This window comes from Aptenodytes forsteri, unplaced genomic scaffold (genome assembly GCF_000699145.1).
Source record: "Aptenodytes forsteri isolate BGI_AS27 unplaced genomic scaffold, ASM69914v1 Scaffold359, whole genome shotgun sequence".
In the NCBI taxonomy this organism is placed as follows: Eukaryota; Metazoa; Chordata; class Aves; order Sphenisciformes; family Spheniscidae; genus Aptenodytes; species Aptenodytes forsteri.
In genome coordinates this window covers 91,010-117,021 of record NW_008795915.1, presented here as the reverse complement: position 1 = coordinate 117,021, position 26,012 = coordinate 91,010, and the positions used below count along the sequence as shown (strand labels likewise).

At 39.8% G+C, this 26,012-nt stretch overlaps 1 protein-coding gene across 1 annotated transcript in view; it reads right to left on the bottom strand.

The window, feature by feature from the left end:
- The window catches only part of PARP8 (poly(ADP-ribose) polymerase family member 8), a 114,673-nt gene extending 88,806 nt beyond the window's left edge, over window positions 1-25,867 (bottom strand). Inside the window, exon 1 of the mRNA XM_009284618.1 lies at window positions 25,737-25,867. Within this exon, the coding sequence (XP_009282893.1) occupies window positions 25,737-25,867 (131 nt within the window). The remainder of the gene's footprint in view (window positions 1-25,736) is intronic.
- Between the last annotated feature and the right edge of the window lie 145 nt (window positions 25,868-26,012).

Here is a 26,012-nt window from a genome sequence, read left to right as displayed (position 1 = left end):
TTTTTTTGCGCCAGAGGAAAAAAGAACCCCCCCCCCCAGCCATTTTTGAGCTATGTCTACATGCCACGTATTAAGACTCTCCACCAAGGTCAGACAACCAACTATATGAATTACAAAGTATTCATATATATTTGCACTTGCCTTAGTTTTATCCTATCATTTCCATTTTTTATATAAAAGGACAACCACCCCCTTAATCACTAGGATAGATTTTCCAGATACAATTTGTATTAGCAGAACCCAGTGCAACATACACTTGCATTAAAGTACTGCAAAACTTTTTCACTCCACAGGTTCTTCCTTCCACCTCTACCATATGTGAATCTACAACTTATCAAACTGTATTGTAAATAAGCTGTTACAATGGAACAGCCAAGTCCAACAAATGAGACTGTTAGACAATACTAGAGAACACTGAGTTCCTTCATTTATACTATTGTCTTATAAGAAGAACAGATGGTTCAAGAGAAAATGCAAACATTCCTTTATGAGACACCAGGTTAATAGCTGCCACTTTTTAAATGGCTGAAATCTTTTCCAGCTGAGCAGAATAAATGAAATGCAGCCATGAACAAGAAGCTATGGCCTTCAGTTACAATCCTCTAATTTAGAAGTCTCTTTCTTTTAATCATATATACTTGTCAAACGTGCAGTTAATAAACATTTGCCACTGATTTAACAGGCCCTACCTAACACAATAAGCTGAAGTGCAAAGACAAAGATGAGAGTTTATTTTGCAGCCTGACATCAGTCATGCCCCAGGTTCTTCGCAGCCATTCCCAAACTGAACGATGAGGTAGAAGGATCCAACCAGGGAGGCCAAGAAAAAACAAAGCTGAAATGAGCGTGGCTTGTCTCTGACAAAATTCCAAAAGAAAGAGCAACTATTTAATGTAAAGGAAAATGTTTGTGTAAGAACAAGAGGATGAGTGCTGGTTCACTACCTACAGTTGGGTCGGAAATGGGAAAAGTTTCTAATAATCAAAGGAAAGGTGTCTGAAACTGTCTCTCAACATCATTAATTTACCTTATATGGAGATTTATACATCTGTTTTATACAGGTAGTTGGAAGTCATAATGCCATCACTGCTGCCCTACAGTGATTAATATTAAGGCTAAGGAAATTTTCTGATAGCTAATTCTCAACCTGCCAGCTATAACCAGAGACTAGTGGGAGCAGAACTGTTTCTGATTCCTTAACTGCTCTGCGTGCAGCAAGGATGTCCCTGCTCCCGCCGCTGCAGCAACAGTGAGAGATTGTCTTAACGTGCTCTCTGCATAAAAACATGAGTCTGAAGGAGCAAATGTTACGGTGTGCATCACCTCTTTTCAGGCATCAGAGGAACTAAACACCAGAAGGCGTATGCCTTCTTGTTGTTGGCCCTACCTTATTGTGTTAGGTAGGGCCTGTTAAATCAGTGGCAAATGTTTATTAACTGCACGTTTGACAAGTATATATGATTAAAAGAAAGAGACTTCTAAATTAGAGGATTGTAACTGAAGGCCATAGCTTCTTGTTCATGGCTGCATTTCATTTATTCTGCTCAGCCACAAAAGATTTTAGCCAAACCAGACCACAGGGGAACAAAGCAAGATGCTTATGGCTTTCTCTATCAGAATGTGTATGGCATACAGCTATGTCTGGAATGACAAATGTATAAATACGAGGGATGAAGCAAAACAAGCTAAAACCAAGGGAGAGTGAAATTTTCTGACTGACGGGAGATACGAGCAAACAAGGACAGTGAGTTACAGTGGTACTGAAGGACCTCACAGTTAACTAAATATGAGATCCCTGAGAGAGCAGCTTTGTACTATGTTTAATTCAACCTAAACAGTGGGCTGCCACCAAAAAAAGACATCCCCTTCTCTCCCCTCTTCTCACCGCTTTCACTGCTCTCAAGACCCAGCAACCCATTTCATCTCTCCCTTGTGCTGCATCTAACGACCGTGCAGCCATAATCATCAGTTCTCTAACAAATCAACTCCCTGGTAGAATGGACAGGATATTAATATAGCCACAGATCCCTCCTTGCTGGGGGACAGTGAAAAAGCTGCCTTTGGGCAGCAGTCTGCAGCTAGGCTGGATTACGTACGAGGAACCGAACTCTGGAACTGCACAGCCTCTGCACCCGCGCTTTCCTAAATGTTTCACCCATCTCAATCTTGAATTCGCATCATCTGCCTTAAATTCTCCAATCTGGATAGCTGTACACCTGAGAGACCATCTTGGTTATGAAGACGTTTTCCCTATCTAGTCCCAAAACTATAATGAAAAGCTTTCAGATATATCAAGAGATGTCAAAGCCCCCGAGAAAATAACTAGCATGGCCACAAGCATAAACTGTGAATGTAAATCCTTGTAAATTCTTGTAAATCATCAAAAAGCTAAGCACTGAAATGTCAAGTCCTAAGGTATACATCCAGAAAGACTTAAAGTACCAACTGCATATTTAGTTCAAAGAAAAAAGAAATGTAAATGTTGCACAAGCAAAGGCAAAAAAAGAAAAAAGAAAACACTATGACATTTGCTAGGCAGATAAATGGACTACCTTATAATTTTCACACTAGCCACAGCAGGCTAGTACACAGAGTACAGCTCAGGGAGCAGAGATCATCTAGTGCTGAAACTGCAACTGCTCTTGCTGTCTGAACCTCAGATATCATGATGGCCAGCTTTGACAGTTCTGATTTAATATTGATAAAGCACCATAAACCAATTAATCTCAGAATACTACTACGAAGTAAAGTAACATTATTCCTATGCAATACTGGTGAAATTGAGGTACTAAAAGACTTGATAGTTAAAACACTATTTTCTGGCTTTCAGGCATGTACTATAGGCTTGCTTTTGTAAGAACAAAATATTTTCTGCAACAAACTGAATTCACCACACTGATCATTTGTTCTGTGACCATACAAAGATTAGGGACGTGACAGCTGAGAGGCACAAAAAATGAAAAATAGTATTTTTTATTTTTGCCAACACAGTTGAATACTGTATACTACAAAACAGGAACTCTTTGGTGCTTAAAACATACTAACCTTTCTGCCAAATCTCTATTGTAAAGTCACTGTGTAAACACCTACACATACGGAAAAAGTAGCCTTTCAAAAAATCTTCTATGCTCATCAGATTAATTCTGGCAACACACTATGAGGTCTTACCCATACAGTAATCCCTTTGAAACTGATAGTTTCCTTCTCCAAAACTGCTACACAGAGGTATCATCTTCCCTGACAAGTATGTTAGCCTTTCTTTCAGCCCTCACACCAGGACCTGTGTGATTCTACGCGGGGTTTGCTGTGCGGGATGGCAGCAATTGCAGCTAAAGGAGATGAACGTTGCATGTGCATCCCCCGCCCCCCCCGCCAAGTTTCAAGTCTCCACTCAGGCACAAAAACCCCAAAGAAAGCCAAGACAGCAGAAGGCACCATGCAAGAGAGAAGGACTTAGAAAAAAAGAGTATCTGCACCGGGCATCTTAAGCCTGTATTTTTGCAGATGAAAAAATACATGTACAACTGAAAGCATGACAAAAATTTTACAGAAAGAAGGAGATAGCACAAGCAAAACTTGAAAATGCTGTCTGTAGTGCTGTGGGTGAATCTGTATATATAAATCACATTAATTCTGTTTTGCCTTTATGAACTGCCTCTATTTTTATATCTAACAGCTGCTTTTCACTCTCACAGTGTATTGAACTGTGTTCCTTCCACTAAAAGAAGAGCAATAACAACTACCAATTTGTCAGGAAAAAAAAAACCACACTAATTAAGAGCTAGTAAGTAATGAGTAAGGTTATTTCAACACAAAATGGCTTTTCTGTTTTTTTCTGAAAAAGGTCTTAAGTTTGGAAATAAATAACTTCCACAACAACAGAAAAAGAGCCCAGGCTCCCATGCTGCCTTCTACGATCTCTGGGGGACTGAGGGGAAGGACACACGGACAGAAGTGCCAAGCTGAAGATAGGCTGGAAGGTAGGGCTTTCCTAGCAGGCAGGCAAGACTGAAGTTTGGGGGTCAGCCTGGGCTGTGGGAAGGTGGTTTACACAGATGAGAGCCAGCACAGAAGACCCTGATCCAGGGTGACAGGATGTTTCACAGCAGCAAAGAAATCAGCCAGTCAGCCTCTGTGTATAATATGGGCTAAATTAAGCAAAACTGAGACAAGAAACCCATGTTGAACCTACCCTTCTACTTGTTTCCTTTACCTCTCATTTGACAGCTACTTGTTAAAGTGTAAATCCACCCTGGAGGTGAAGCTCTGGAAACAAATGTTAATGAGTGGTGCAGAGCCTGAGGCAGCAGCAGCAGCATTGGGACCTGTAGGCTACACGGTCCCAAGCCTGGAAGGGTAACAACAGAGTGCCCATGCCCAGGGAACATGTGGAGGAAAAAAAAAAGTGGTAGCCTCTACAAAACCCAAAGAAATGTGGAAGCTACAATTACATGACCCAAACTCTATCTCCCACTGACCATACAGGAGGGGGCAGAGGTAACAGCGGCCCTGCAGTTTGCTTGTTGTGTCCTTGCATTCGATTCCCTGTCCTGGTTTACCCTTTTCTCACTGACACCCCCACCACTTGGCTTTTGGAGGAGGACCCACACCGGTCAAGAGACAAAGCTAGTAAGTCTGACCTGTTTCTAAAAAGCTATATAAAGTGCATGGCCAAAAAAACTGCTTTGGTTCTCTGAAAGATTGGGATCTAGCTAGGGAGACCTATTAGACGCTGCTCAGACAATGGTGCTTTTCAAAAACACCATGGGTGACAAGGTAGACCTGTATATGAAAGCCATGGACAAAACAATCACCTGGGAAGATCTCACTTCCCTAGGGGAGATCAGCTGAATTCACACTTTGAGCATCTTTAGGCTATGTGATAACCCTTTCCTGTCAGACAAAGCATTTCTAACACACCCAAAACAACATTAACACAAAATGCCTTCTATGCAGAAGGCACAGCAGCAGAAACCCTCAGGTTCCTTAGAAAAAGAAGCCAAATATCTACAGATGTTATGTATCCTCAGACATTGTAATCTCTCTCTCTCTCTACAGGTAGACAGAGGTCACTTTCACAGCAGAATCAGAGCACTTATGCTTAAACAGAAGCAAGGTTAGGAGAGTCTAAGCTTTGGTACAGAGAATATTTGGTTATACATTCAGGCCTCCTATGCAAGCCAGCAAAGAGCAGACTAGGAGCATGACCAGTATATCCCACCCTTCAGATACAGCAGTTCTGCATGGCAGAAACACAGAGTTCCTTCCTGCTCAGCCTGCAAATGTGACTACCTGCAGACCTCAGTGGTCCTGCAGTTTCAGCAGCAGATCTTAATGAAACACTTTGGAAGGGATGCTGTTAAGAAACAGCATTGGCAGCAGCCATTTACATAAACCTTATTCCTCTTTCAGAAAAGAGGAAAGTCTTCAAAGAATAGGAGCCAGGGGGCTGACGTTCCCACCGCTGCCTCCAGAGTACACAGATTACTGGCTCTAACCCACAGCCCTGCGCTGCTCTAAGGGTGCACATCAGACACTCTTCTTTAAGAAATGTATACAGTAAAAAACAGTTAATGGGACCATATATTTTAAAGTGTCTCAGCACTGATGGATTAAATACATGACAGCATAAAAATGTCATTCATCTTTCTTTCAAGTCCACTGAGTATCTCTGAGTTCCCATTGCTACTGGAAGTCTTAAATTAAAAAGGAAGGTCTGAATTAAATCAGATTCTCCTTCAGACGTATTTTTTTCCATGTCTGTTGAACAGAAGTGCTCAAAGGTTTATTTTAAAGTGAATCAGTGGAGGAAAATAGCTTTTGGTCAGGTAAATAAATCCTCTGAAGAATAACATGCAGAATGCAATCCTGACCTGACTTAATTTCCCTGAACCCGGAAAAGTGTCCCTGGTGTCTCACTTCACCAAAGACTTTTGCTTCATGCAGATTTAGTGGCTACACCTATACGAAACACGAGGTATATAAATTAAAGCAATCTTAGGAGCAGATACAAGTATTTGTTTAACATGCTTCAATTACACTTTAAAACATTTTATGGATTTTATGCAAATCTGGGTAAGTAGGAATTGTTACAATTTAGGGTCAAAGTGATCTACAGTCTGAGATGGGGGAAAGGAAGCATACAAGAAGATTAAAAGAGAATGAGTTTCTTCTTTTTTTTGCTTGGTTATAATTCCATCAAACTTTATTGATTTCAAAGGAAATTGCTCACAATTTAAATGTCATTAGTGAGGGGAGAAAGGGACTTGCTGAGCTGCGAAATAATTAGCAACTTATTTCCTTCTTCCTGTAGGGGAAAAAATTCCCATAAATGCCAGTGTCAGTGCAGACTGACACACAACCTCTTAGCTTATGTGCTAGACATGTCTTGCATTATCAGTATGAAAGTACAGTACTGTACTGGTTTTATCTGGGATAGAGTTAATTTTCTTCATAGTAGCTTGTATGGTGCTGTGTTTTGGATGTGACCAGAACGGTGTTGATAACACAGGGATATTTTAGTTATTGCTGAACAGTGCTTATACAGCATCAAGGCCATTTCTGTTTCTCCCGCTGCCCCACCAGCGAGTAGCCTGGGGGTGGGCAAGAGTTTGGGAGGGGACACAGCTGGGACAGCTGACCCCAAGTGACTCCCGCTGGGGGGAGTGAGCAAGCAGCTGTGCGGGGCTGAAGGAGGGAGTGAGCGAGCGGCTGTGCAGGGCTGAGCTGCCCACCGGGGTTAACCACAACAGGTACAGTGTTAGGAGGCAGCTCATAACAGTATATGCTGTGAACTTAGATTTCTTGTAGCAGTACAAATGTCTCCAAATTCAAGTATTTCTGTAAATCTTCAAATACATCCAGATCCACTTTTCTTATCTCTCTTCTCCATTTTAACTCAAATGTAATGCAGGTCCCACCAAGACTATACGTCTCCAGTTTAAAAGAACTTTGAAAAGCATCAAGGATATTACCTTTTCGAAGATGCCCATTCTTGTCTCAGGTTTTTACTTTTGGAATACCATGAGAGCTGCTTTTAAAATATGCATAACAGATCCAGCAACAGACCCATACATCACTGCAGCTCTTGTCGGTAACTCTACCTACCACAGTCCCCACATACTTCTGCAGACTTCATTCTGAATCCTTACCTGAGCATCCCCCTCTGTAAACCTCTTTGTATGAGTAAATTTATATGAATCAGGATTGCAATCCATATTTAAAATCCCACTGACAATTAGACAGATGTTAAAAACCTCTCCTTCATCTTTATGCATGCAAATATGCAAGTATTTAGTTTTCAGACTGCAGCCAAAAAAGTAAAGTATTTTAACAAGAAACCTAGGCTATATACATCCAAGCGCTATTCTATAATTAACACAGTTTTAATTTGTTTGCCTGAAACAAAAATGTTAGTTCAGCCAGGAGTTAGATCTAGTGACTTCTATTACAGTTTGCAATCAGACTCATAAGTTACAGGGACACAAATTAATTTAAAGCCAAATTTGAATCTGATCATGGTACACAGCATGGCCACCATTAAAAATGTCCTAAGATTTTATCAGACTGTAATGTTTTAGGAGCAGTTTCCCCAACAGATTATCTATCTTGAGTTTTCTTTTTTTAAAAAAGTAAAATCTAGAATGGGCCAATTATTTCTAAGAATGAGACTAATAAAGACTGTTCTTGGCCCATATGAAAAAAACATATGCATCTTTGCAAGACCTGGAGGCCTCATGCTTTAGATCAAGAACTTGGTGGTTGGCAAAAGAGAGGCAATGTTTCAGGTATCTGTCCATATGGACTTTTGTCCATAATACATACCAGTAAAACCTGCCTTATTCTACACAGCTGCACTGAATACATATACAATTACACACTGCTCTGATTTTTGCTCTATTTTTCTGTAGTCTATTTTGTCCCTGTAAATACAGCAGCAAAATGTATTTTCCCCTTTACTCCCAGCCTATTTTAATCATTTCAATATGGAATGGCACATTTCCTTAGAGTATAACACATTTTAAAATCCGATAGAGGGTTCCCCCCCCCCCCCCCCCCCCCAAGACACGATCTTTCCTCACATGCTCTTACTGGCGGCGTTTTCTCTCTGACTCAAGCTCTCACACCTGTCTTTCCATTTCCCCTTCCAAAGTACGTGTGTATCTCCTTGTCGCTCCCTCTACCCTTCCTATCAATATCCAGCCATCTTTGGCTCCCCATTCTCCCCCAGTTTCTCCACCACTGTCTCCTTGTTACCCCCTTCTCTACCCCCATTCTGGCTCTGACTGGGTAAGGCAGCTCCAGCACACCCAGCTGAGGATTGGTTTTGTGTATCTAGGCTGAGCTATAGTCCTGACTCAGATTTTCAACCTGCATAGCTACTGGAAGGCATGAGACTGGATGTGGGGCAGTGAAAGAGCATTATTCCTGCAATGTCCCAAAGCACTCCAGTGAAACCAGGGACAGCCCCTGATGTCACTAAACCTTTGCATTTGTAGACTTCTTAATGAAACAAGACAACAGCATTCACTGAGTTGCAAGACATGCACCAAAGCTACATTAGGGAGAGACTTGCATAATCATATTGCTTTAAAATTGACCTAGCAGCATTCTTCATCGTTGAGATCTGCAGCTGTCCATGCTGATGCAACTATATGTCACCTTCCCCTATGCCATTAAGTAACACTTTAAACATGAGTTCAAATATCTGAATGCAAGTATATGCATTCACACAGTACAGATGCTTGGGCACATAAACTCGTGATTGGATTACATTGTTTCATCAATGCAATACCCATCTGTGAAAGATAATCTAATCTAGACCTTCTCCTCTATTATCTCTAATGTTTTTAAGAAATACCATCTGAGAAGGAGAACACATGAGAGCAGAAACTGGTTATAAACCATGTTGCACCAAGGCAGCTTGAGGTTAAGTTGTGAGAATGAGATATATTTATTTGGGGAGCAGAATACACAGACTTTACCAGTGAAAAAAAATAAGCTGTTATTTTTCGTTACTGACGAAGTATATCCTAGATGTCAAGGGCTTGATGTATCCTTCACAATTCAGTGGCTCCCGAATCTCACACAGACGGTATGCTGGAGCTGCAACTGTCATTTTACTCGAAACACCACAGTGAGGCAAGAATCCCACAACTGCTTTGTATTAAAAGATGGATTTAGAGCAAAATTACATTGAAAAATACATGAAGCTATGTCAACTGACATCAGATGAGTTTCACTTCACAAAAGGAACTTATTAGCTGACCCAGGAGACGGAAGATTGAATGCTTATTATAAAGTCTTTTGACATCTCCATTCCTAACCAGCCGTGTCCCCTAAGCACCTACATTTCTGCTCCGGAGCTTGCATCTGAGCTGCTGGTGTCCAAGCAGTCTTACACAATTAGTCACAGGCATAGAAAAGAATTTAGGGATTGTGAGACTAAATTTTAGAAATCTCCACAGCTAAATGACAAACGAGAAGGGGCCTGGACAATGCAGAGGTTTTAAGAAACGTTTAGGCTGTTTTCAGGCCAGAGCAGCCTAATTGTGGGGCTGGATGTGCCGTGGAGTCTCACAATTGAGCATCCTGATATCTCTACCCCTGGGACTAGAGCAGGATCATACGCTACCGAAGGGAACCACTGCCACAAAATGTTTAGCTGTATTTTGGAACAAAAAGGGCTGGTGTAGATACCTAACGCTTCATGACCTCAGACACGAAGCAAGTACCTAAATTCCCTGAGAGTGCATGTCCCAACACAAGCCTGGGAGCTTTTCCTACCGGGCACCTCAGCACATTCCCTTTGCAAAGCCTGTCCTCAGTAGCCTGCCAGTCCTGCCGGGAGCAGGGTCCCCACACCGGCAGCTCGGACGCGCAGGAAACCAGATACAGGCCAGTACACATTGCGAGACAGGTGCTATAAGACATAAATAAATTTCATTCCACAGATACTTGGAGAATGGTTCAAAAGGCCAACAAGTGTAAGTTTCTCTGACACAAATGCCCCACTGCCTTCTTACTAGTACACTGGCACTTGCTCGGCATGTTCATCCATCTTCACTTTCAATGGAAAATAAAGGTGTTTTAGATTTTATTCTAACAGATGAATGTTTTTACCATGCTGTTTCTCAACACACCTTTGCAGGGTCATTTGCCATTTTACTAGTGTAACTGTGAAATAGCTGGTTATGAAATAATGAAAGCTGAAAGTTCAGTGACCCAACTTCCCATCATCAACACAAATACATGCTTGTATCAGGAACATAAACATGGCATGTTACATGTTGGAGGATCCTGCTGGAAATCTCAGATGAAGTTTAATTAATGGATAGTCCCCTGACCACTTATTCTTCTCTCAAAATGCTACTGACCATGACATTGACCACGTGAGATGGTCAATGTTAACGCAAATAATACTAACAAAGGAATCACTGAGTACCTGAAGCCTTTGTAATTAAATATGTATTACATATAAACATAAGGAGGATTTTTAGCTAGATTGCTGGGCAGATACATAGGGTTAAGTTCTTCGAGTGTAAATAAAACCAGTATCATTGCTTCAGCTTTATGCAGATGACTGAGGCTACAGGTATTAAGACAGCCAAACACATCAAAGCAATTCGAACTATAAATGGAATTCTTTCAAAATGAAATTGACCAAACATTGAATATTTGCCTCAATTACTCCAATAATCTCTAACTGAAATAAATGTAACGATAAAGGCAAAATATGGCTATATAAAGGAAATTAAACTGCGCTTTCTCTTTAGTTAGGCTTATGTCATCTCATCAGTTTATATAGTCTAGAGGTGGAGAGGAACAGGCTAAATGTAGAAACCTTTTATGTATTTTGTTTCAGTGAAAACAACCAAAATGAAAATGTTTATGCAATAATCTCCTGAAACTTATCAAGTACAGCAATAAAAACCTCAGCAGTTCTGACGAATTGACTTCAAAATAGAAATAATCTACACAGGAAAGTCCCAACATCACCCCAGCCCACTCAGCCTTCACCTCACAATTCAAGGATTTTTCAGTAGAGTGTATTATCTAGTTAATCATGAGCATATTGCAATCATTAAGACATTGAAATCACTTAAGTTTGAGAGCTGTAAAGGATTCTCACTCAGTAGCAGCTAATGTCCCAATCAACAACATACTGCCACTGCAGAGTCATGGGCAGCATCTGACAAGGAACTTCGAAATACTAGGGGCAGAACAGCTCAACTGTTTTACCTACCTGAGCCTTCAATGCAGTTCAGTCAGATGCCTTTTTTAAATTATTATTTTATTTAGACATATTAGAATAAGGTGTGGTATTGGTCATCCTCAATATATCCCCTTCAAAATAAAATGGAACAAAACGTGGCATTGTATCTCTGAAGGAAATAACACTACCATAATATGTAACACACCTGGCTTCAACCTCCTGCCAGAATTATTTATTGTCATTAAAAATAAATGATAAATAACTCTGAGATAAAATACAGAGGTAAACAGATAATGGGAAAACAGATATTTACATTGTGCTTATTGTCTTTTAAAGTATTTTAATTGTTGATGAAAGTAGATGGCAACAAATAACACCTTATTCTGTCTACAGTTTAACACACAATCTCTTTAATAAAGATGCCTTTCCACACGCAGCCAGACTTCCACTTTGAAATGATGTAACTCAGAGCTGAATGCCGACCCACGCTCTTTCTTTTCACTACTCCCTCCAGATTTCTCTTCTATAGTCCTTCATGCAACAGCAGCAGCAACAAAAAGGAGAACAGCGAACCTGTTCCTGTGACAAGGCTCTGCCACGTTCAGTCACATATGAGTGCCCCCCCGAGCAATGGCGCAGAACCTCTGCCACCTTCCTGGCCATTGTGGCAACTTACCAGGAAACTGAGGGGCAAAACTCATTTGCATGCACATTTAAAAAACGCACACAGATTTGAATTAGAGAAAAAGGAAAAGAGAAAAAAAAAAAGAGTTCTTATTATGGAGAGCTCAGATGTGTTCAGAGCTATAAAACCTCTGAGGAAGAAGAAAGGACAGAATGCTACACAGAAAGCTGACACCACTTGTCTAAAATCAACGTGCGTGCATGTATTGGATATGGTCTGGAGCGACTGCATATGCTGCAGCTTTGTGCACGCAAGATTACTATATGAAATTAGCACTGGAAAAGAGATACTTTTTGCTTAGCTCCTCTCCAGGAGAAAATATTTTATGTTTAACTTGAAGGACTCCGAGCAATCTGGGAAGCAGAGGCAATGAAAAAGGTCTGTGATCCACCTTCAACTCATTTTTTCCAAATTTCACAGATACTGAACTCACAGAATTCCTTCCATTTGCCTGATGAGCTTTTTGCTGGCAACAAAAGAGTTTTTCCCCCCACACACATATTATTTCACTGAAGTAGTTAATTATTTATTTTACCTGACCTGACTCCCACCGAACGGTCCCGTGGAGCTATGCTATCTGCCAGCCTGCCACGAGTCACACTTGTCCTGACATGGGAGGAGAGCAGTCATTTGGAAGTGCACACTCCCACGGCAGGCTGCCAGGCTCTGCCCCACAGCTGGCAGTGGACAGCCAGTGGAGCACACAGCAGGCTCTCCATCCTGCTCTGAAACATCTCTGATCAAAGATGGTCACTTCAGGTAGATCCCAGTGCTACATCTGCTGAGGTGTGGAACAGCAGCCTTCAGGGAGGGTATATGCACAAGAATTTCACCCTCCCTTCATTTACACGGTTGTGCAGGGCACAGCCCATGGCTCATTCCTCCGGCTGTACCTACTGGCACACCACCCCACCGTGGTCCTTAGCCGTACAGTTCTGTGTGCTGAGGGCACACTTCACCCATCCTGTGCCTATGGGACCGGTCATCTGCACAACAGGTAAACCTGTTTTCAAGCCTGACCCTTAAAAAAACATAGACATACCCAAGGAGTCCAGCTCACACTAGCGAAACTCCACCAGCAGGTTTGCAACAGGATGAGTCTTTAATCTGTCACTTATATCATCACAAATCAAAGCAGAAGCCAACCAAGGAAAATCTCAAACAGCATCATAGAGGGCAAAAAGCCACCCTCAACCAATTATATTACTGGACAAATACATGAAAAGAACATTGTAATGATCCCCAAAACAAGTACTGAACACTCTGAGAAGTGCAGAGTGACAATTAATAGCACTATGCACCTAATGAAATGTGCATCATTACTGATGGTAATATCAGAAGGTTTCCTATATTCGGGGGAACAGAATTAAAAGATAGTTACTGGAGAGAGACTCCCAAAGGTCCATAAAGAGTGCTTTTTAAAGAATAAATAGCCTGTAAAATGAAGAATGGGAAACTGTATAAAGCAACATCTATTTTTCTATTTGCTTTGCAGTTCTATTTAAAACATTTTCTATAATGCATAACACCATACAACTTTTACTGGTTCAAGCTAAAATGCATTCTTACACCTGTGCTGTATTTACAGTGAAACATCTGAAATACATACTATTTCTAAATATCTCTGTTCAGTCTTACTTACATACAACAGAAATCTCAAAACCATCCCAGCTAAAAAAGATTTTTAAACCTAAATCAGCAAACAATTCAGGCTGCAGCTGCAATTATTTCAGCAGTGGTTTTTTTTCTAGCCACCCACTTATTAGACACCAAAACCAGAATAACGAACAGCAACGAACATGTGATCACTCTGACTAACAGTCTGAGCACCCATTGTTATTCTGATGAAACTTCCCAAGAACCGAAATAAGCATTTCAGGATATATATATAATCTGAAGAGAACTGGGAGATAAGTGATCTATAGCTGCTCCATGTTGTTAACCTGCATAGTACAGTTGTTTAATACCAACTATTTCATGTCTGTCTGCTTCAACAATATGAATACAACGGATAACCAGGTTTTGTCAGAACAAATGAGTATGCAGAGCACCTCTGGAAAACAAAAGGCCAGAAGAAAGAAGGGTGGAAAATGACAAGTTGGGAAGGAATGGAAAGACAATACTAAGGAGCCTATGCTGTCCAGTGGCACAGCTGAAATGGAAACAGCATGGTCAGGGTTGGTGTGAAACCTTCTCTGACTTCTGCAGATTGAAGTCATCATTATCTCTCAAGGGGGAGTGCAGAGGTGGTATTTTCTGTGGGATGAGACCTTCCTTGTGCCAGAGGGATCCTGTGGGAACATCTATGTTGCACACAGGCAGGCAAGTGCTCTGTCAAGCTCACCCTAGCACCGAAAATGAAAAAAGAGACCACTGCGGTGTCTTGGCTAGTGCCTTTGCTCATGGGGTTGCACCACATGCAAACCTGAGACTCGAGTGCCACACTGCTGGGAACACCTGTTTGCTATGGGGGAAAACTTCTCAAGTCTCTATCACTTCAGGCATCTCTGCCCCATTTTGGTGTCGTCCCCCCCCTTTCAATATGAGCCATTCCCAAAGAACATAATTTATACCTCACTTTATCAGCTTCCATGAAACTTGTCTCTACCTGTCACCTAAAACGCAAACACAAATAATGTGTAATTTCACTTTGGTATGTAACTAATCATGCATATATTAAACTATTCTATTAGAAGTCAATGAAGATAACATACTGGATTTATATTTAGCTTTGCTCTATTTAAACTTCCTTAACAAGATCAATAGAATTATAGACAGGTCGTCAGTGCTATAAGTTGGCATGAATTTACTGAATTCCATGGCAATTTGTCAATTTAAATTAGTTGAGAATATGGTAATAATGTTACATCACATAAAGTACAACAGAGAAATAACTTGGGACAAAATACAGATGGGAGTACGCTGTAAGCAGCCAGAGTAATGGCGAAATGCTCATTAATACCAGCAATTTATGATGATTTGCTCAGCACTTATGTCAAAAGTTCTACAACTGTTACATACAGTGAAATATGCTGGAAACATGCTTTAGAAATTGCCATGCCAGACAAGACATGCCACCTTTCACAGTGGCCTTTCAGTCAAAGACTTGACCCACTGTGCTGTTGGCTGATGATGCCTTACTAATAGGGAAATGAGAAAGAACTTTGTAGCCAGGGTAAAAGCTTTTCTTGACCCTAAATGATGATCGGTTTATGTTCTCCATGAGCAAAATCAATAGCTTTTGTAATTTTTATCCTGACTCCTGTAACTGCAACTCCTGTTCTCTTCATGGACAGCAAATGCCTAATCCTTACTAGCACACTGGGAGGACAGCGTCTTCCACACATCCATGCCTGCCTTGAAGCCAGACAGTGCTAGATGTAAAAGGTATTTACACTCCGTATCTCTGTGTGTTTGTTGTCCTTGGCAAAGGTCAGTTTTTAGCTGAACTACAGGATGAATGTGTTTCTTCATGCCTTCAGTAAAGGCATACACTTTTACGAAGTAGTATTTTTTAATATCCAATCATTGATATTTAAACACAGCAACAGTATAGTAAGCAATTATTCATCACAAGCGGGACAATCTAACACAAATAAAAGCTTATCAGTAAAACATAAATTCAGGTACCGAAAGAGCCTGGAGTCTCCCCCTACTCATCTACTCCCTACAGTGTGGTTCACACGGAGAATGCATTTCTTTTAATTCGCTCTACATAGCTAAAACAAAATAAACACTAGAATTTCTCACAATTTATCATCTTATCTAAGAATACCAAAACGAACAAATAAAATGTAACAGCCAAAACATGGAATTGTAAATGTCCTTAGGTTACTGCACAAAATACCTTAACAAGAAGAACTAAACTGGTGGCTGCTAATCCCATGCAGTATTACTTCAGGAACGAAGGTAGAACAGCTTTAACCAACATTGAAGTTTGATGTAAAAATTCCATCAACAGCTAAATCTGGCACAGGGAACATGTAGAAAGCAGGACTGTATGCCAAAGGCAATGCTGCTCTTGTGTTACACAGATATTTGGGGGGGGGGGAGGGGGGAGAAGTATGTGCACATAGGTCTGCTAAAGGCAAGAGAGCTTGCATCTTTGGTGGGCTGACTATTGTGACTCTCTACTTCGTATGCTGGAGACCAATACTAAACTAATTTAAAACTTCTGTTGGCCTGAGTTAACAAAACTAGTATATGCCCAAGGAGATTCTTGCAGAGTTTATGTTCCTCCTGTTGCCACCTAAATATACCCAACTTCATTGTTCTTGTCATCCACTGATAAAACACAAGTCCTTCTTCAACATATAAGCCTACAAAATCCTACTACTGAAATTTTATGCCAAGTCTAACAAGCCTTGTTCTATGGCATGATTAAAGGTCTTTAGAGAAAAATAATTCTCTAACTTAAAAGAATTAATAAGCTCAGTTTTCAGCTGTAACGCCATTAGAGCTACAACCATGTACAAAAGATTTCATGTAAAATTCATAGAACTGTATTAAACCAGTAGACTACCTTAATTTATATAATTCCCTATCCATACGGGAAGGCTGTTGGTAGTGTCCATAGCTGCCGTACTAAGGCATTAACCAAATACATGTTTTCCAGAAGTTTTTAATACTTGAAAGTTGCATTTTTCAATCTGAAATACTGAAAAATTCCACACACACACACCCAGCTTCCACTGTTTTGCACAAATATATACTGAAACGACCAGATTTCACACAGTTTTAATCTGGACAAAGTCAATATGTTCCTTTTAGGTGTTTTCACAGAATAGTCCTCATGAAGAAATCACCATTTCTATTTCAACTAATGTTTATATTTACAAAAAGCTCTGAAACCATTTTGGGACTCAGCATAAGATTTAATACTGATTCTGAGTGAGTGACAGGTAAAGAGGTTTACATGTGGCCTAGCAAATTACGTTCTTAAAAGAGGACTCTGTGACAACCAGGTTTTCAGATGCTAAGGCTAAAAAGACAGGAAGAAAAGCATGGTTTTGACAACTGGCCTTCTGTGTGTGCCCTCTGCAATGCCAGCGACTTGGTAAGAATGCATGAAAGCAAGCTTTTTTCCCTACATAAATTGCAGCTCTCCCACCATCCAGGAAAGTACTCAAAAATGAGAATACATTTGCAAAGATGGCAGGAAACAGAACTCTGGTCTTCATATCTCCTCCCCCATGTGAAAAAATCACCTGGATTGCCTGGATAGGAGTAGTCAGGGCCAAATAAAAAATTCAGCAGTATTGCTGTGGACCCAAGTGAGCCCCATCACATCAGTGGAATTGTTCCGGATTCATACAGCTGTAACTGAGATCAAGCAGCTGACTATCAGTAAGTACTTTTATGACAATGAAGTGCTTCCTGGTTTTAATACCTTTATCAACCCCAGGTCCTAGTCTGACAGAAGAGCATCCTAAGTATTTTCATATTTTGCTGCATGTATGATTATTACAGGGTGAGAACTCCCCATCAAAGATGAAGTTTTCAACACTAAGGAAAAAGAATAAGCAAGAATGAGCAATACCACAAATAAAACTAAAATAAAATACTCTACCATTTGCAGAAAAGCTAATGACCTGGAATACCATGTCTAACCCATAGGCTATTTTTTCTACTTGAGAGCAAATGCTGTCTGTCACAAACACCTTATTGAGTAGAAACATGACAGTTGAATGGTACAAAGTTATCCTGCCTTCTAGCTTGGCTCTTAAAATATGAAAAATTCTTATCTATAAACATAAAATGGCACATTCATTTAAAGCAAAAAGGTTTCAAGATGGCAACCTGTAATACATGACACAAAATGCAGAATGCTACACAGTTTGAAAGGAACTTATTCTTTAATTATATACTTCTGTCTACAAACGGTATATCACCATTTTTTGCACTCTCTTTTGGGAAACAGTACATTTAATTACACAGGAGACATGCCGTTGCCCCTTTTATTTCTGATCAATGCCTCGAGGCTGGAAGGAGACGTCTGGAGGGTTTGCTAGTTTCTTTGAGTTTCCTCTTTGGCCTCAATTCTTTGCTCCAGACAGGCTCCCACTGAGCACTACATAAGTCTCCCTCAGAGGAAGTCATTCAGCTCAATCCTAATTGCCAGCACATGCCACGGTCTTCTACAACAGCCAGGAGAAGCTAAAGCCTTCTACAGGGCTCACGCAGGTGCTCTGCCTTCAAGCAAGCAAGCTACGGAAAGATGCTCACCCTCCAACCTTTACCCAAGACTGTTTTCTGCCTGTTACCTTACATGAGCATGTGCAAGACCATGACTTACTCCCACGGGACTACATAATGCCAGAAGCACGTATGATGGTGTTTAGCCCTTGCAGTAGGGGAACACAATGTCTGACATAAAGCTCCCTGGAGCTAATGGGTCCTCCCAGGAGAAGTCTGACTAATAAAAGCAACAATTGTTCCTGGTCCTTAGGCAGGGCTCTTTCCTGCTCTTCTTCCCATAGAAACAGGCTGGGTGCAATCTTGTGTGAGCATGCAGAAGGCTGTCAGGGGAAGGAGATGTTACTTCTGTAGCTTGTTTAGTCCCTCTTCTTTCAGCGAGATTTTCTAGCTACTGCTGCACAGGATAGCAGGCTTATCTTTATGAGTCAATTTTACCCTGTTAAAAGGAGCTCCTTTTCCTCACATGAGGCCAGTTCACTGAAACATCTGTAAAAATCTTCACCCCCCTGTAGCAAGGAGGACATTAATTCTTAAGAACTGTCCTCGTAAGTGGAATCTATTTAAGGCCAAGGAAGAATTACACATTGGAGTTTTTCTAGAGTTACTCACATTTCATCCCTTTCTGAGTTTTAATTGTAACTAAAGTGAACCTTCTCAGCAGTTTAAAATTTACTTTCGCTCTAGGTGCTGAAGCTTATTAAAGTAGGTATTTTGACTCTGAGTGATTAGACTCTGACTCAAATGAGAATTCATATTCTGCACAGCAAGTAATCCATGGAAAAAATATGCCAACAGGTATCTTCATCTCTTTATTTATGAGCAATGAAAAACATGGGAAATTATTAGAGACTAACAGGAAAAGCCAGAAATGGCATTAGTCCCAAAACAGATAAAAGTGATCTAAATAGATTTTGTCAGTGTGAACTCTGCTTTTAAATTTATTTGTCTTATCACATTTAACACTTAACAATGACAGCCTACAGGTCTATTTTTAGGTACTTAATCTGTTAAAATATGTGATGAAAGCAGAGAATGAAGTTGTTACTGAAAACATTTTCTGTAAAGACATTCAAGCATTCTTTCCAACTCTGTGCTGGTGAACTATTCAAACAACAGTGCATACATTTGTACAACAAAAACACCTGCATAAAGATTGTGATGCTTTTTAAAAGTGCTAAGCAATGCACAGTAATACCGAGACCACTACGTGGTGTGGGAGTTTGGCACTTGAAAAATAGGCCATTCATTTAAGTGCCTAAAAGCACATTTTTCTCACTGAAAGGTAGACGTTCACAATTTGAATGTATTGTTCTTAGTATCAGTACAGTATGCAGCTGGAAGAGGACAGCCACTCACTTCACCAGATCAGTAAGAGATCTCCACAAGACCATACCCTCCCTGAAGTACGTGATTTTCACGAGATGCAATGATGGGGACTGGCTTAATTTCAGACAGCACTGATTTTCTAACAGCAAGGCAAGAAGGAACTGTCAGACACAAGACCACCAAAAAAAGGCGAGCTCCGTAAGACCGTGAGTAGAATGGTGTTGATTTTGCTTTTCACAAACCCTCAACATTGTACTTAATGACTTTTTTACTATAGTGTTCTACTAGATCTCTTTTTAGGATGAATCATTTGTTAAATCACACCTACTGAATTTCTTGTAGTATCTATCAAAAAACTGTCTATAGGAATGTATGGGTAGGTTTCATGTACGTACCACACACTGCCAATATTAGAAGGTAGTATAAAGTCAGAATAGGTACGTTACCGGGAATTCATAGAATGGAAAATGCTTGTCTTAAAGAAACATTTTAAAACTGAAACTTAATTAATACCTGACACAAAACTGTTTTTTTAAAAGTACCCAAGGCTGTATTCAACCTTACTTCATCTACAGAACCTTTACTGAAGAAATGAAAATCACAATGCTTGCCATGTTATATCTAAACTAGATTCCTGTCTCATACCACAGATTTATCTCCCAGGAAATGGTGCAGTCCCAGCAAAAATGTTAAGCCCTATTTGATAGGAAAGTTAAAATTGAAAAATGATGTACAATCTTTCAGGTATTTTGAAATACCAAGAAACAAACAGCTAAGTACAAGCTGTGTATCTAGTTTTCACCCCTCTCTTGCTGTAGTAGAGGCAGATTTTAGGAATGTAATTACATATTTAATAACCTGAACACAAAGTTAAGCATAGCCATCAGCAACAGAAGATGAACCGTACTTGCGCCAGCCCTTCCTAAGCCTTGTATAAAACCGACTCCAGCTAAACTAAAACCATTCAGAACAATTGATTCCATAAAAATCATCTTCTCAAGTCATACTTTCATGGACACTTTCATCTTATGTAAGCCACCACTGCTTCCAAAAGGAACAGTCCAACTTTCTCTTCCCAAACCTTGCATAGCCAGTAACACACTGACATGCAATGAGCCTGACAGAGGAGCTAGGTTAAAACTAACCTATCCAAAAAGGCTGGCCTTAAACTAGATCATTTTGGAAAGGAAAGAAAAAAATGAAAATGTTCAGAAAAGTGTTCCATTTTTATATTTTCTGCTGGACACAATTTTATGTTTCAGTTTAAAAAATGTTTTTCAGTTCTCTTTCTCCTTTTTTGCTACAGTATATATAAATTGAACTTAAATTTTAAGATAAAAACACACACCAATTAGCCCAAAACCATTTTTCTTCACAGCTTTTTTTGTACTGAAGACTTTCAGCGTTATCAGAGTGACACCAGAATTTCAAAATTATTCACCAAATGGAATTTCTCATGTAGGCAGTTTTATTAAATTCACGTAAGTAGCAATAGGGCATACCACTAAAGGGGAAAAAAAAGTTATCTGTATCTATTTATCATCAAGTGGTTCAAACACCTGGTGGACATAACGTGCTAGGACTTCAGATAGTGGTTTTTGTTTCTAGCTATAGAAAGCCACAAGCAATTTAGTTTCTCTTTCAGTGGCACAGCTCCCCAGCTGTGAAGTATTTCACTGCTACACTGAGGTGGGAATTAATTCATCAGTTTACATGAGAATTTCTGATACTACAATATTAAGCACTATGTATAACCTCTTGAATAGAAAACAAAAAGCCAAATATTCAAAATCAAAGCATCCTAAGTTAACAATTTGTCATTATTTTAAGCAAAAATAAACAACTACTTCAGACCAAAATTAAACTTTCCTTGCTTCTTCAAAACTGCCATTGTTATAATCATTGTACTAAAGTACAGAAAGCAGAACACAAAAGTCCACTGTGCAAATAGGAGATGGGAATTTTGCTGACAAAATTAATCTGTGTGTTCAGTTCCTACAGGTCCTACCTAGATTCTTTACAGTATGCTGCAGAATTAGATCTGTTCTCATACACAGCCTTATTGTCATTGTCCCTCGCTGCCAATGAGAGTTATGTACATATTTGAATGAAGAGGTATTTCAGGACTGATACGACGTCCTTGTTTAGCCTCAGAAAAAAAAAGGGCCTCAGAAAAAATAAAGAGGGATGAGAAAAACACTAAAAAAAGGAAAAATCTTTGTTTCAGGACAACCAAGCACTGCTTCTATGTAAACATGTCAAATGACATATAAAGTGAAAACAACTTCAGGGCATCACGCATTTTTATTTGAAAGATGACAGATCAGCAGTTCTGTTCAGTCTGCACGGTTTCTGGAAGAGCAATGTTTCATACAGGGGCAGAAAATAGGAAAAAAGAAACAAGAGATTCTTTTAAAAAAAAAAAGATAATTCAACATGTTCACACTTTAATATCCTTTTTAGATCCTGCAGTAAAAAGCATAAAAAATCCATCCATTTCTGATATTCTGCCAGACGTAGTTAAAGAAGAGTAAATCTTGCACAGTCACAGCACCCAAATGAACACCTCACTTCATAAGAAACCTGTCACCCTACTTATTGCTCTCTGACAATGAAATTAAAAATTATTAAATTGATAAACAATCTGCCCCATATTTAGTGCCCACATTATACACAAAGATGTGCAAATCCATCCATTTCTGATATTCTGCCAGACGTAGTTAAAGAAGAGTAAATCTTGCACAGTCACAGCACCCAAATGAACACCTCACTTCATAAGAAATCTGTCACCCTACTTATTGCTCTCTGACAATGAAATTAAAAATTATTAAATTGATAAACAATCTGCCCCATATTTAGTGCCCACATTATACACAAAGATGTGCTTTCACTAATAAATTGATAATTATAACCTTCCCAAACCAGGAAGCATCTCTGCAGTGTCAAACTACTCTTAATAATTTGGAAGTGTGAACACAGTGCATTTAAAAAAAAAAAAAAAAAGTACAGTGAAATACAGTCCAAAAGGATTAACTGAACTACATAGGTAAAAGATTATTTATGATAATTCACACAATACAAATATGTTTGTACTTACAGAGATTCTTCCCTTCTAACTTTTCAAGAAAAATCCTGCAAATGCAGAATCTCCTTGAAGCGTATTTATGCCCATCCAGTGATCATTTACACATAGATTATTTATACAATATAATAGCTTAGTATCACCTAAAGGTCAAATGTTAGAACAGGTCTATATAGAGAACAAAAAAACAATAGTTCTCAGCTGGTTTCCCTGGAACCTCTGTACTTGAACAAAAGCTAAGTCATGCCCTCGGGGTTTGGTTCAGCACTTTACTGTGGGAATACAAGTTAACTCCACTGAAGCGATGACAAATGTGCTCCGGATCAGGCCTATCTATTTGGATTGCTCTGCAGCGTGGTTATGTACTACCTCAATATTTGAATAGTACTAATGTAGGAAGAGGCTGTGCAATGAATCCAAGCAACAGGGAAAAATCAGATAAAGTCAGAGAAGCTGGCCCCAAAAAGAAAAATGTCACGCAGATAAACTTAACAGTTTAAAGAACAAACACAAATAAACCTTAGGTCCTCATCATAACTGAAATAATACTGGTACACTGACTTCCATAGACTTACGCTCATTTACTGAGAATCTGCTCCGAGTTTATAAATTAAGACCACTGATAAATGGACTTAATGGGCACTAGAGGCAACTACAGTATGCAGAGGAAAACCCCCAGTGATGTTTAACGTGCTACTATTGTCACCTGCCTTTATACAAGAGTAAGACAAAGAATCCTCTCCTTCTCAAACAGAGAACATATTGCCTTCTTTCAAGGGTTTCTGCTCTGGTATCTAACCACTATGGCTAAAACAAAGCCATAGTACACACAGACCTAAAGGAACCTCCAAAGGAAATAAAGCATGAAAAAGACTTAGATCCAAGCACGGCTAATGAGTGCTAAAGCACTGTAATCTTCCTTACACACCATTTCTACTCCTACTCATTTAAATCTGTTTCTCAGTTTGAACATCCATCCAGTGGACATCCACCCCTTTGCTCATTACTCAAAAGCCTGTGTTGCTGTCGGTTCGAAAAACAAAGTCATCAGGCTGAATATCTGAAGTAACCGGACAAGGCCTGCTGGCTGATACTCAGGTCTATGATCATGAGCTAACAGAGGTTTGGTCACTTAGGGACAATTCCTGAGTGCAGTAGTCAAAAAATGGGGTCACCACTCAGGAAGTCCACAGCTGCAGCAGTGGCAGTAAGAAAAAAATCATGGCCAAATGCAAGAAAAAGATCCTTAGATAGCCTTGTGCTCTCCTAAACTGTTACCACGTACAAGACACTGCTGTTGACCCTGTACTGGAGACTTGCCCGAATGCCGCACACAGTGCAGCGTAGCTGCTGCTCAGCCAGCACCTTCTCTAAGAAGAAACCACCAACTCATCTTCAATGTGAGAAACTGAAGTTTGGCTCTTAATAGTCAAGGCTTAGGGTTTTCATTTTACGTACTTCACAAGAGAGCTTACTACCGTAAACCTGCCGCTCCGTACACCACTGTACATGAAGAATATTGTAAAACGTCTTCCTAAATCACAATACAAACAAGCAGAGAACATGAAACCCTTATCTCAGAAGATGCTTTTTAAATGTCCTTAAAATGTGAAAAGGAAAGTGAAATTTGAGTATGCTCTAAGTAACAACCCACTTTCACCAATTTCTGTAAACATAACGTTTGTTCCTCAATTCAGTTTGAATTTTCAAGGTCCTGAGACTAGTTTCCAGCCAACAGTTTCCTAAGCAAATGCTGACCCCAGTTAAAATTCAAGGCTGCGAGATGCAAGGCCCTCTTCTGTCTCTCGTTGTAGAAGTGACAATGTTTTGTTTCAACATTTATAAAACAGTTTGTTTCCCATCACTTATGCCCTTAGGCTTTTTACTTTATTCAGCTTGGAAAATGGAAACAATAGACAGGTTTCACTTCCTGGTTTCTTGCTGCAGTATTTGGTTTAGAAAACAGAGCAAAGTAACTTTCAAATTCAATTGTTTAATTACATGATAAATACTATTTGTTAGATATTTTTTAGTGTATCAAGCTTTTCAAAATTGTCTTTTAAAAGAAGACCAAAACAAAACACATACTAAAACCCTAAATGAAAGAGTATACTACAAGCAACATAAAATGCATCGATTCTAAGCTACCGGGTAAACTATTCTACTCCACTGAAAATGACAGAAGTTGTCTTTTCCTTTAGTAGGAAGAGGCAGGGTAGTGAGGTGGGAAAGCATTTTTCTGAGCAGTCTTGCAGCCTGGGGACCATCTGGGAGCCTGGTCCTGCAGCCAGGCCCCGAAGCATGCACAGGGGAGAACCGATGGCTGTGGGAGTGCTGCCTGCACTGAAAGGTTCGCTTGCAAAGAATACAGTACTTTAACCTGACGTACCCCGGGAAAGAAAAACAATTGCTGAAGATATCAAATGAACTGAGGAAAAAAAAAATTAAAACAAAAAAAAATAAAACCAAGGCTTCTTGCCGAGTGTAGTAAAATTCAGTTAAAAGATAAGAGAACGACGCAGCATATACTGTTAACACCTTATTAAGTAAAAGGTAACTAAGAGTCAGGGAAACGAAAAGGATGTGTGTTCAAGCTTTTACATACATTTCCTTTTGAAAACACACAAACACAACAAATGCTGAAATATAATTAAAAAATGCATACATGCACAACCCAGTTTATAACCAAAAGCTTGGAATCACTTAGAAATAGTATTTAAACTAACATTCAATAAAAACATTTTTTAGCCTTATAAGCTATACTGACTTTTCACTTAATGTCTCAGGAATTTGATTTGGTCAATTACAGACAGTCTTGCATCTGTTATGGGACCAAATATGGCTCTCATGCAAGAGAACAAGGTGCTGATGTGAAATTTGGCCTATTTGCTATTAAAATTGTAACTTTTCCCAGTTTATATCATGTTGATGCGTTCGCTGTGTTAAGTTTACGTACAGCAGAAATTGTACATATTACGCAAGTTAAAAAAAGATAAAGAGTGAAGCTCCACAGAGCAGCACTCAGAGGAATGAGCCTGTGACAACTATGATCACCTTTCTGATCACCTCCCTTGACACTTCCTCCTCAGTTTACGTTTGCATGAAGGCAGGTGATTTACTGATCCTCCTTGCAAAAGGAAAGGAAACAAAAAAAGCCTGCCATGGTATTGAACCACTGCACCTCACTGCCAGCAGGAAATGAAGGGAGTCATTACTGTAAAAAAAAGTACCTTTTGGAGCCTCCAATATAGGTGAAGGTAAAGGTGGAGTCCGAGTACCTGAAATCTGAAAGACAAAGAGCTGCGTTATTACAACTTGTCTTTATTTTGGCCGAAATAGCCGAGGTTTTACAGACCAGCATTCGTCTACCCACAGGAGGGTGGGTGGAGGGGGGGGTCGGTGTGAATCAGAGGAAATGCAGCATCTCCCCCCAGCCCCTCGCAACAAGTGCTCGGTGCTATGGCAACGGCAGGGATTTCCATTGTCAGAAACGGCAACAGGCAGCC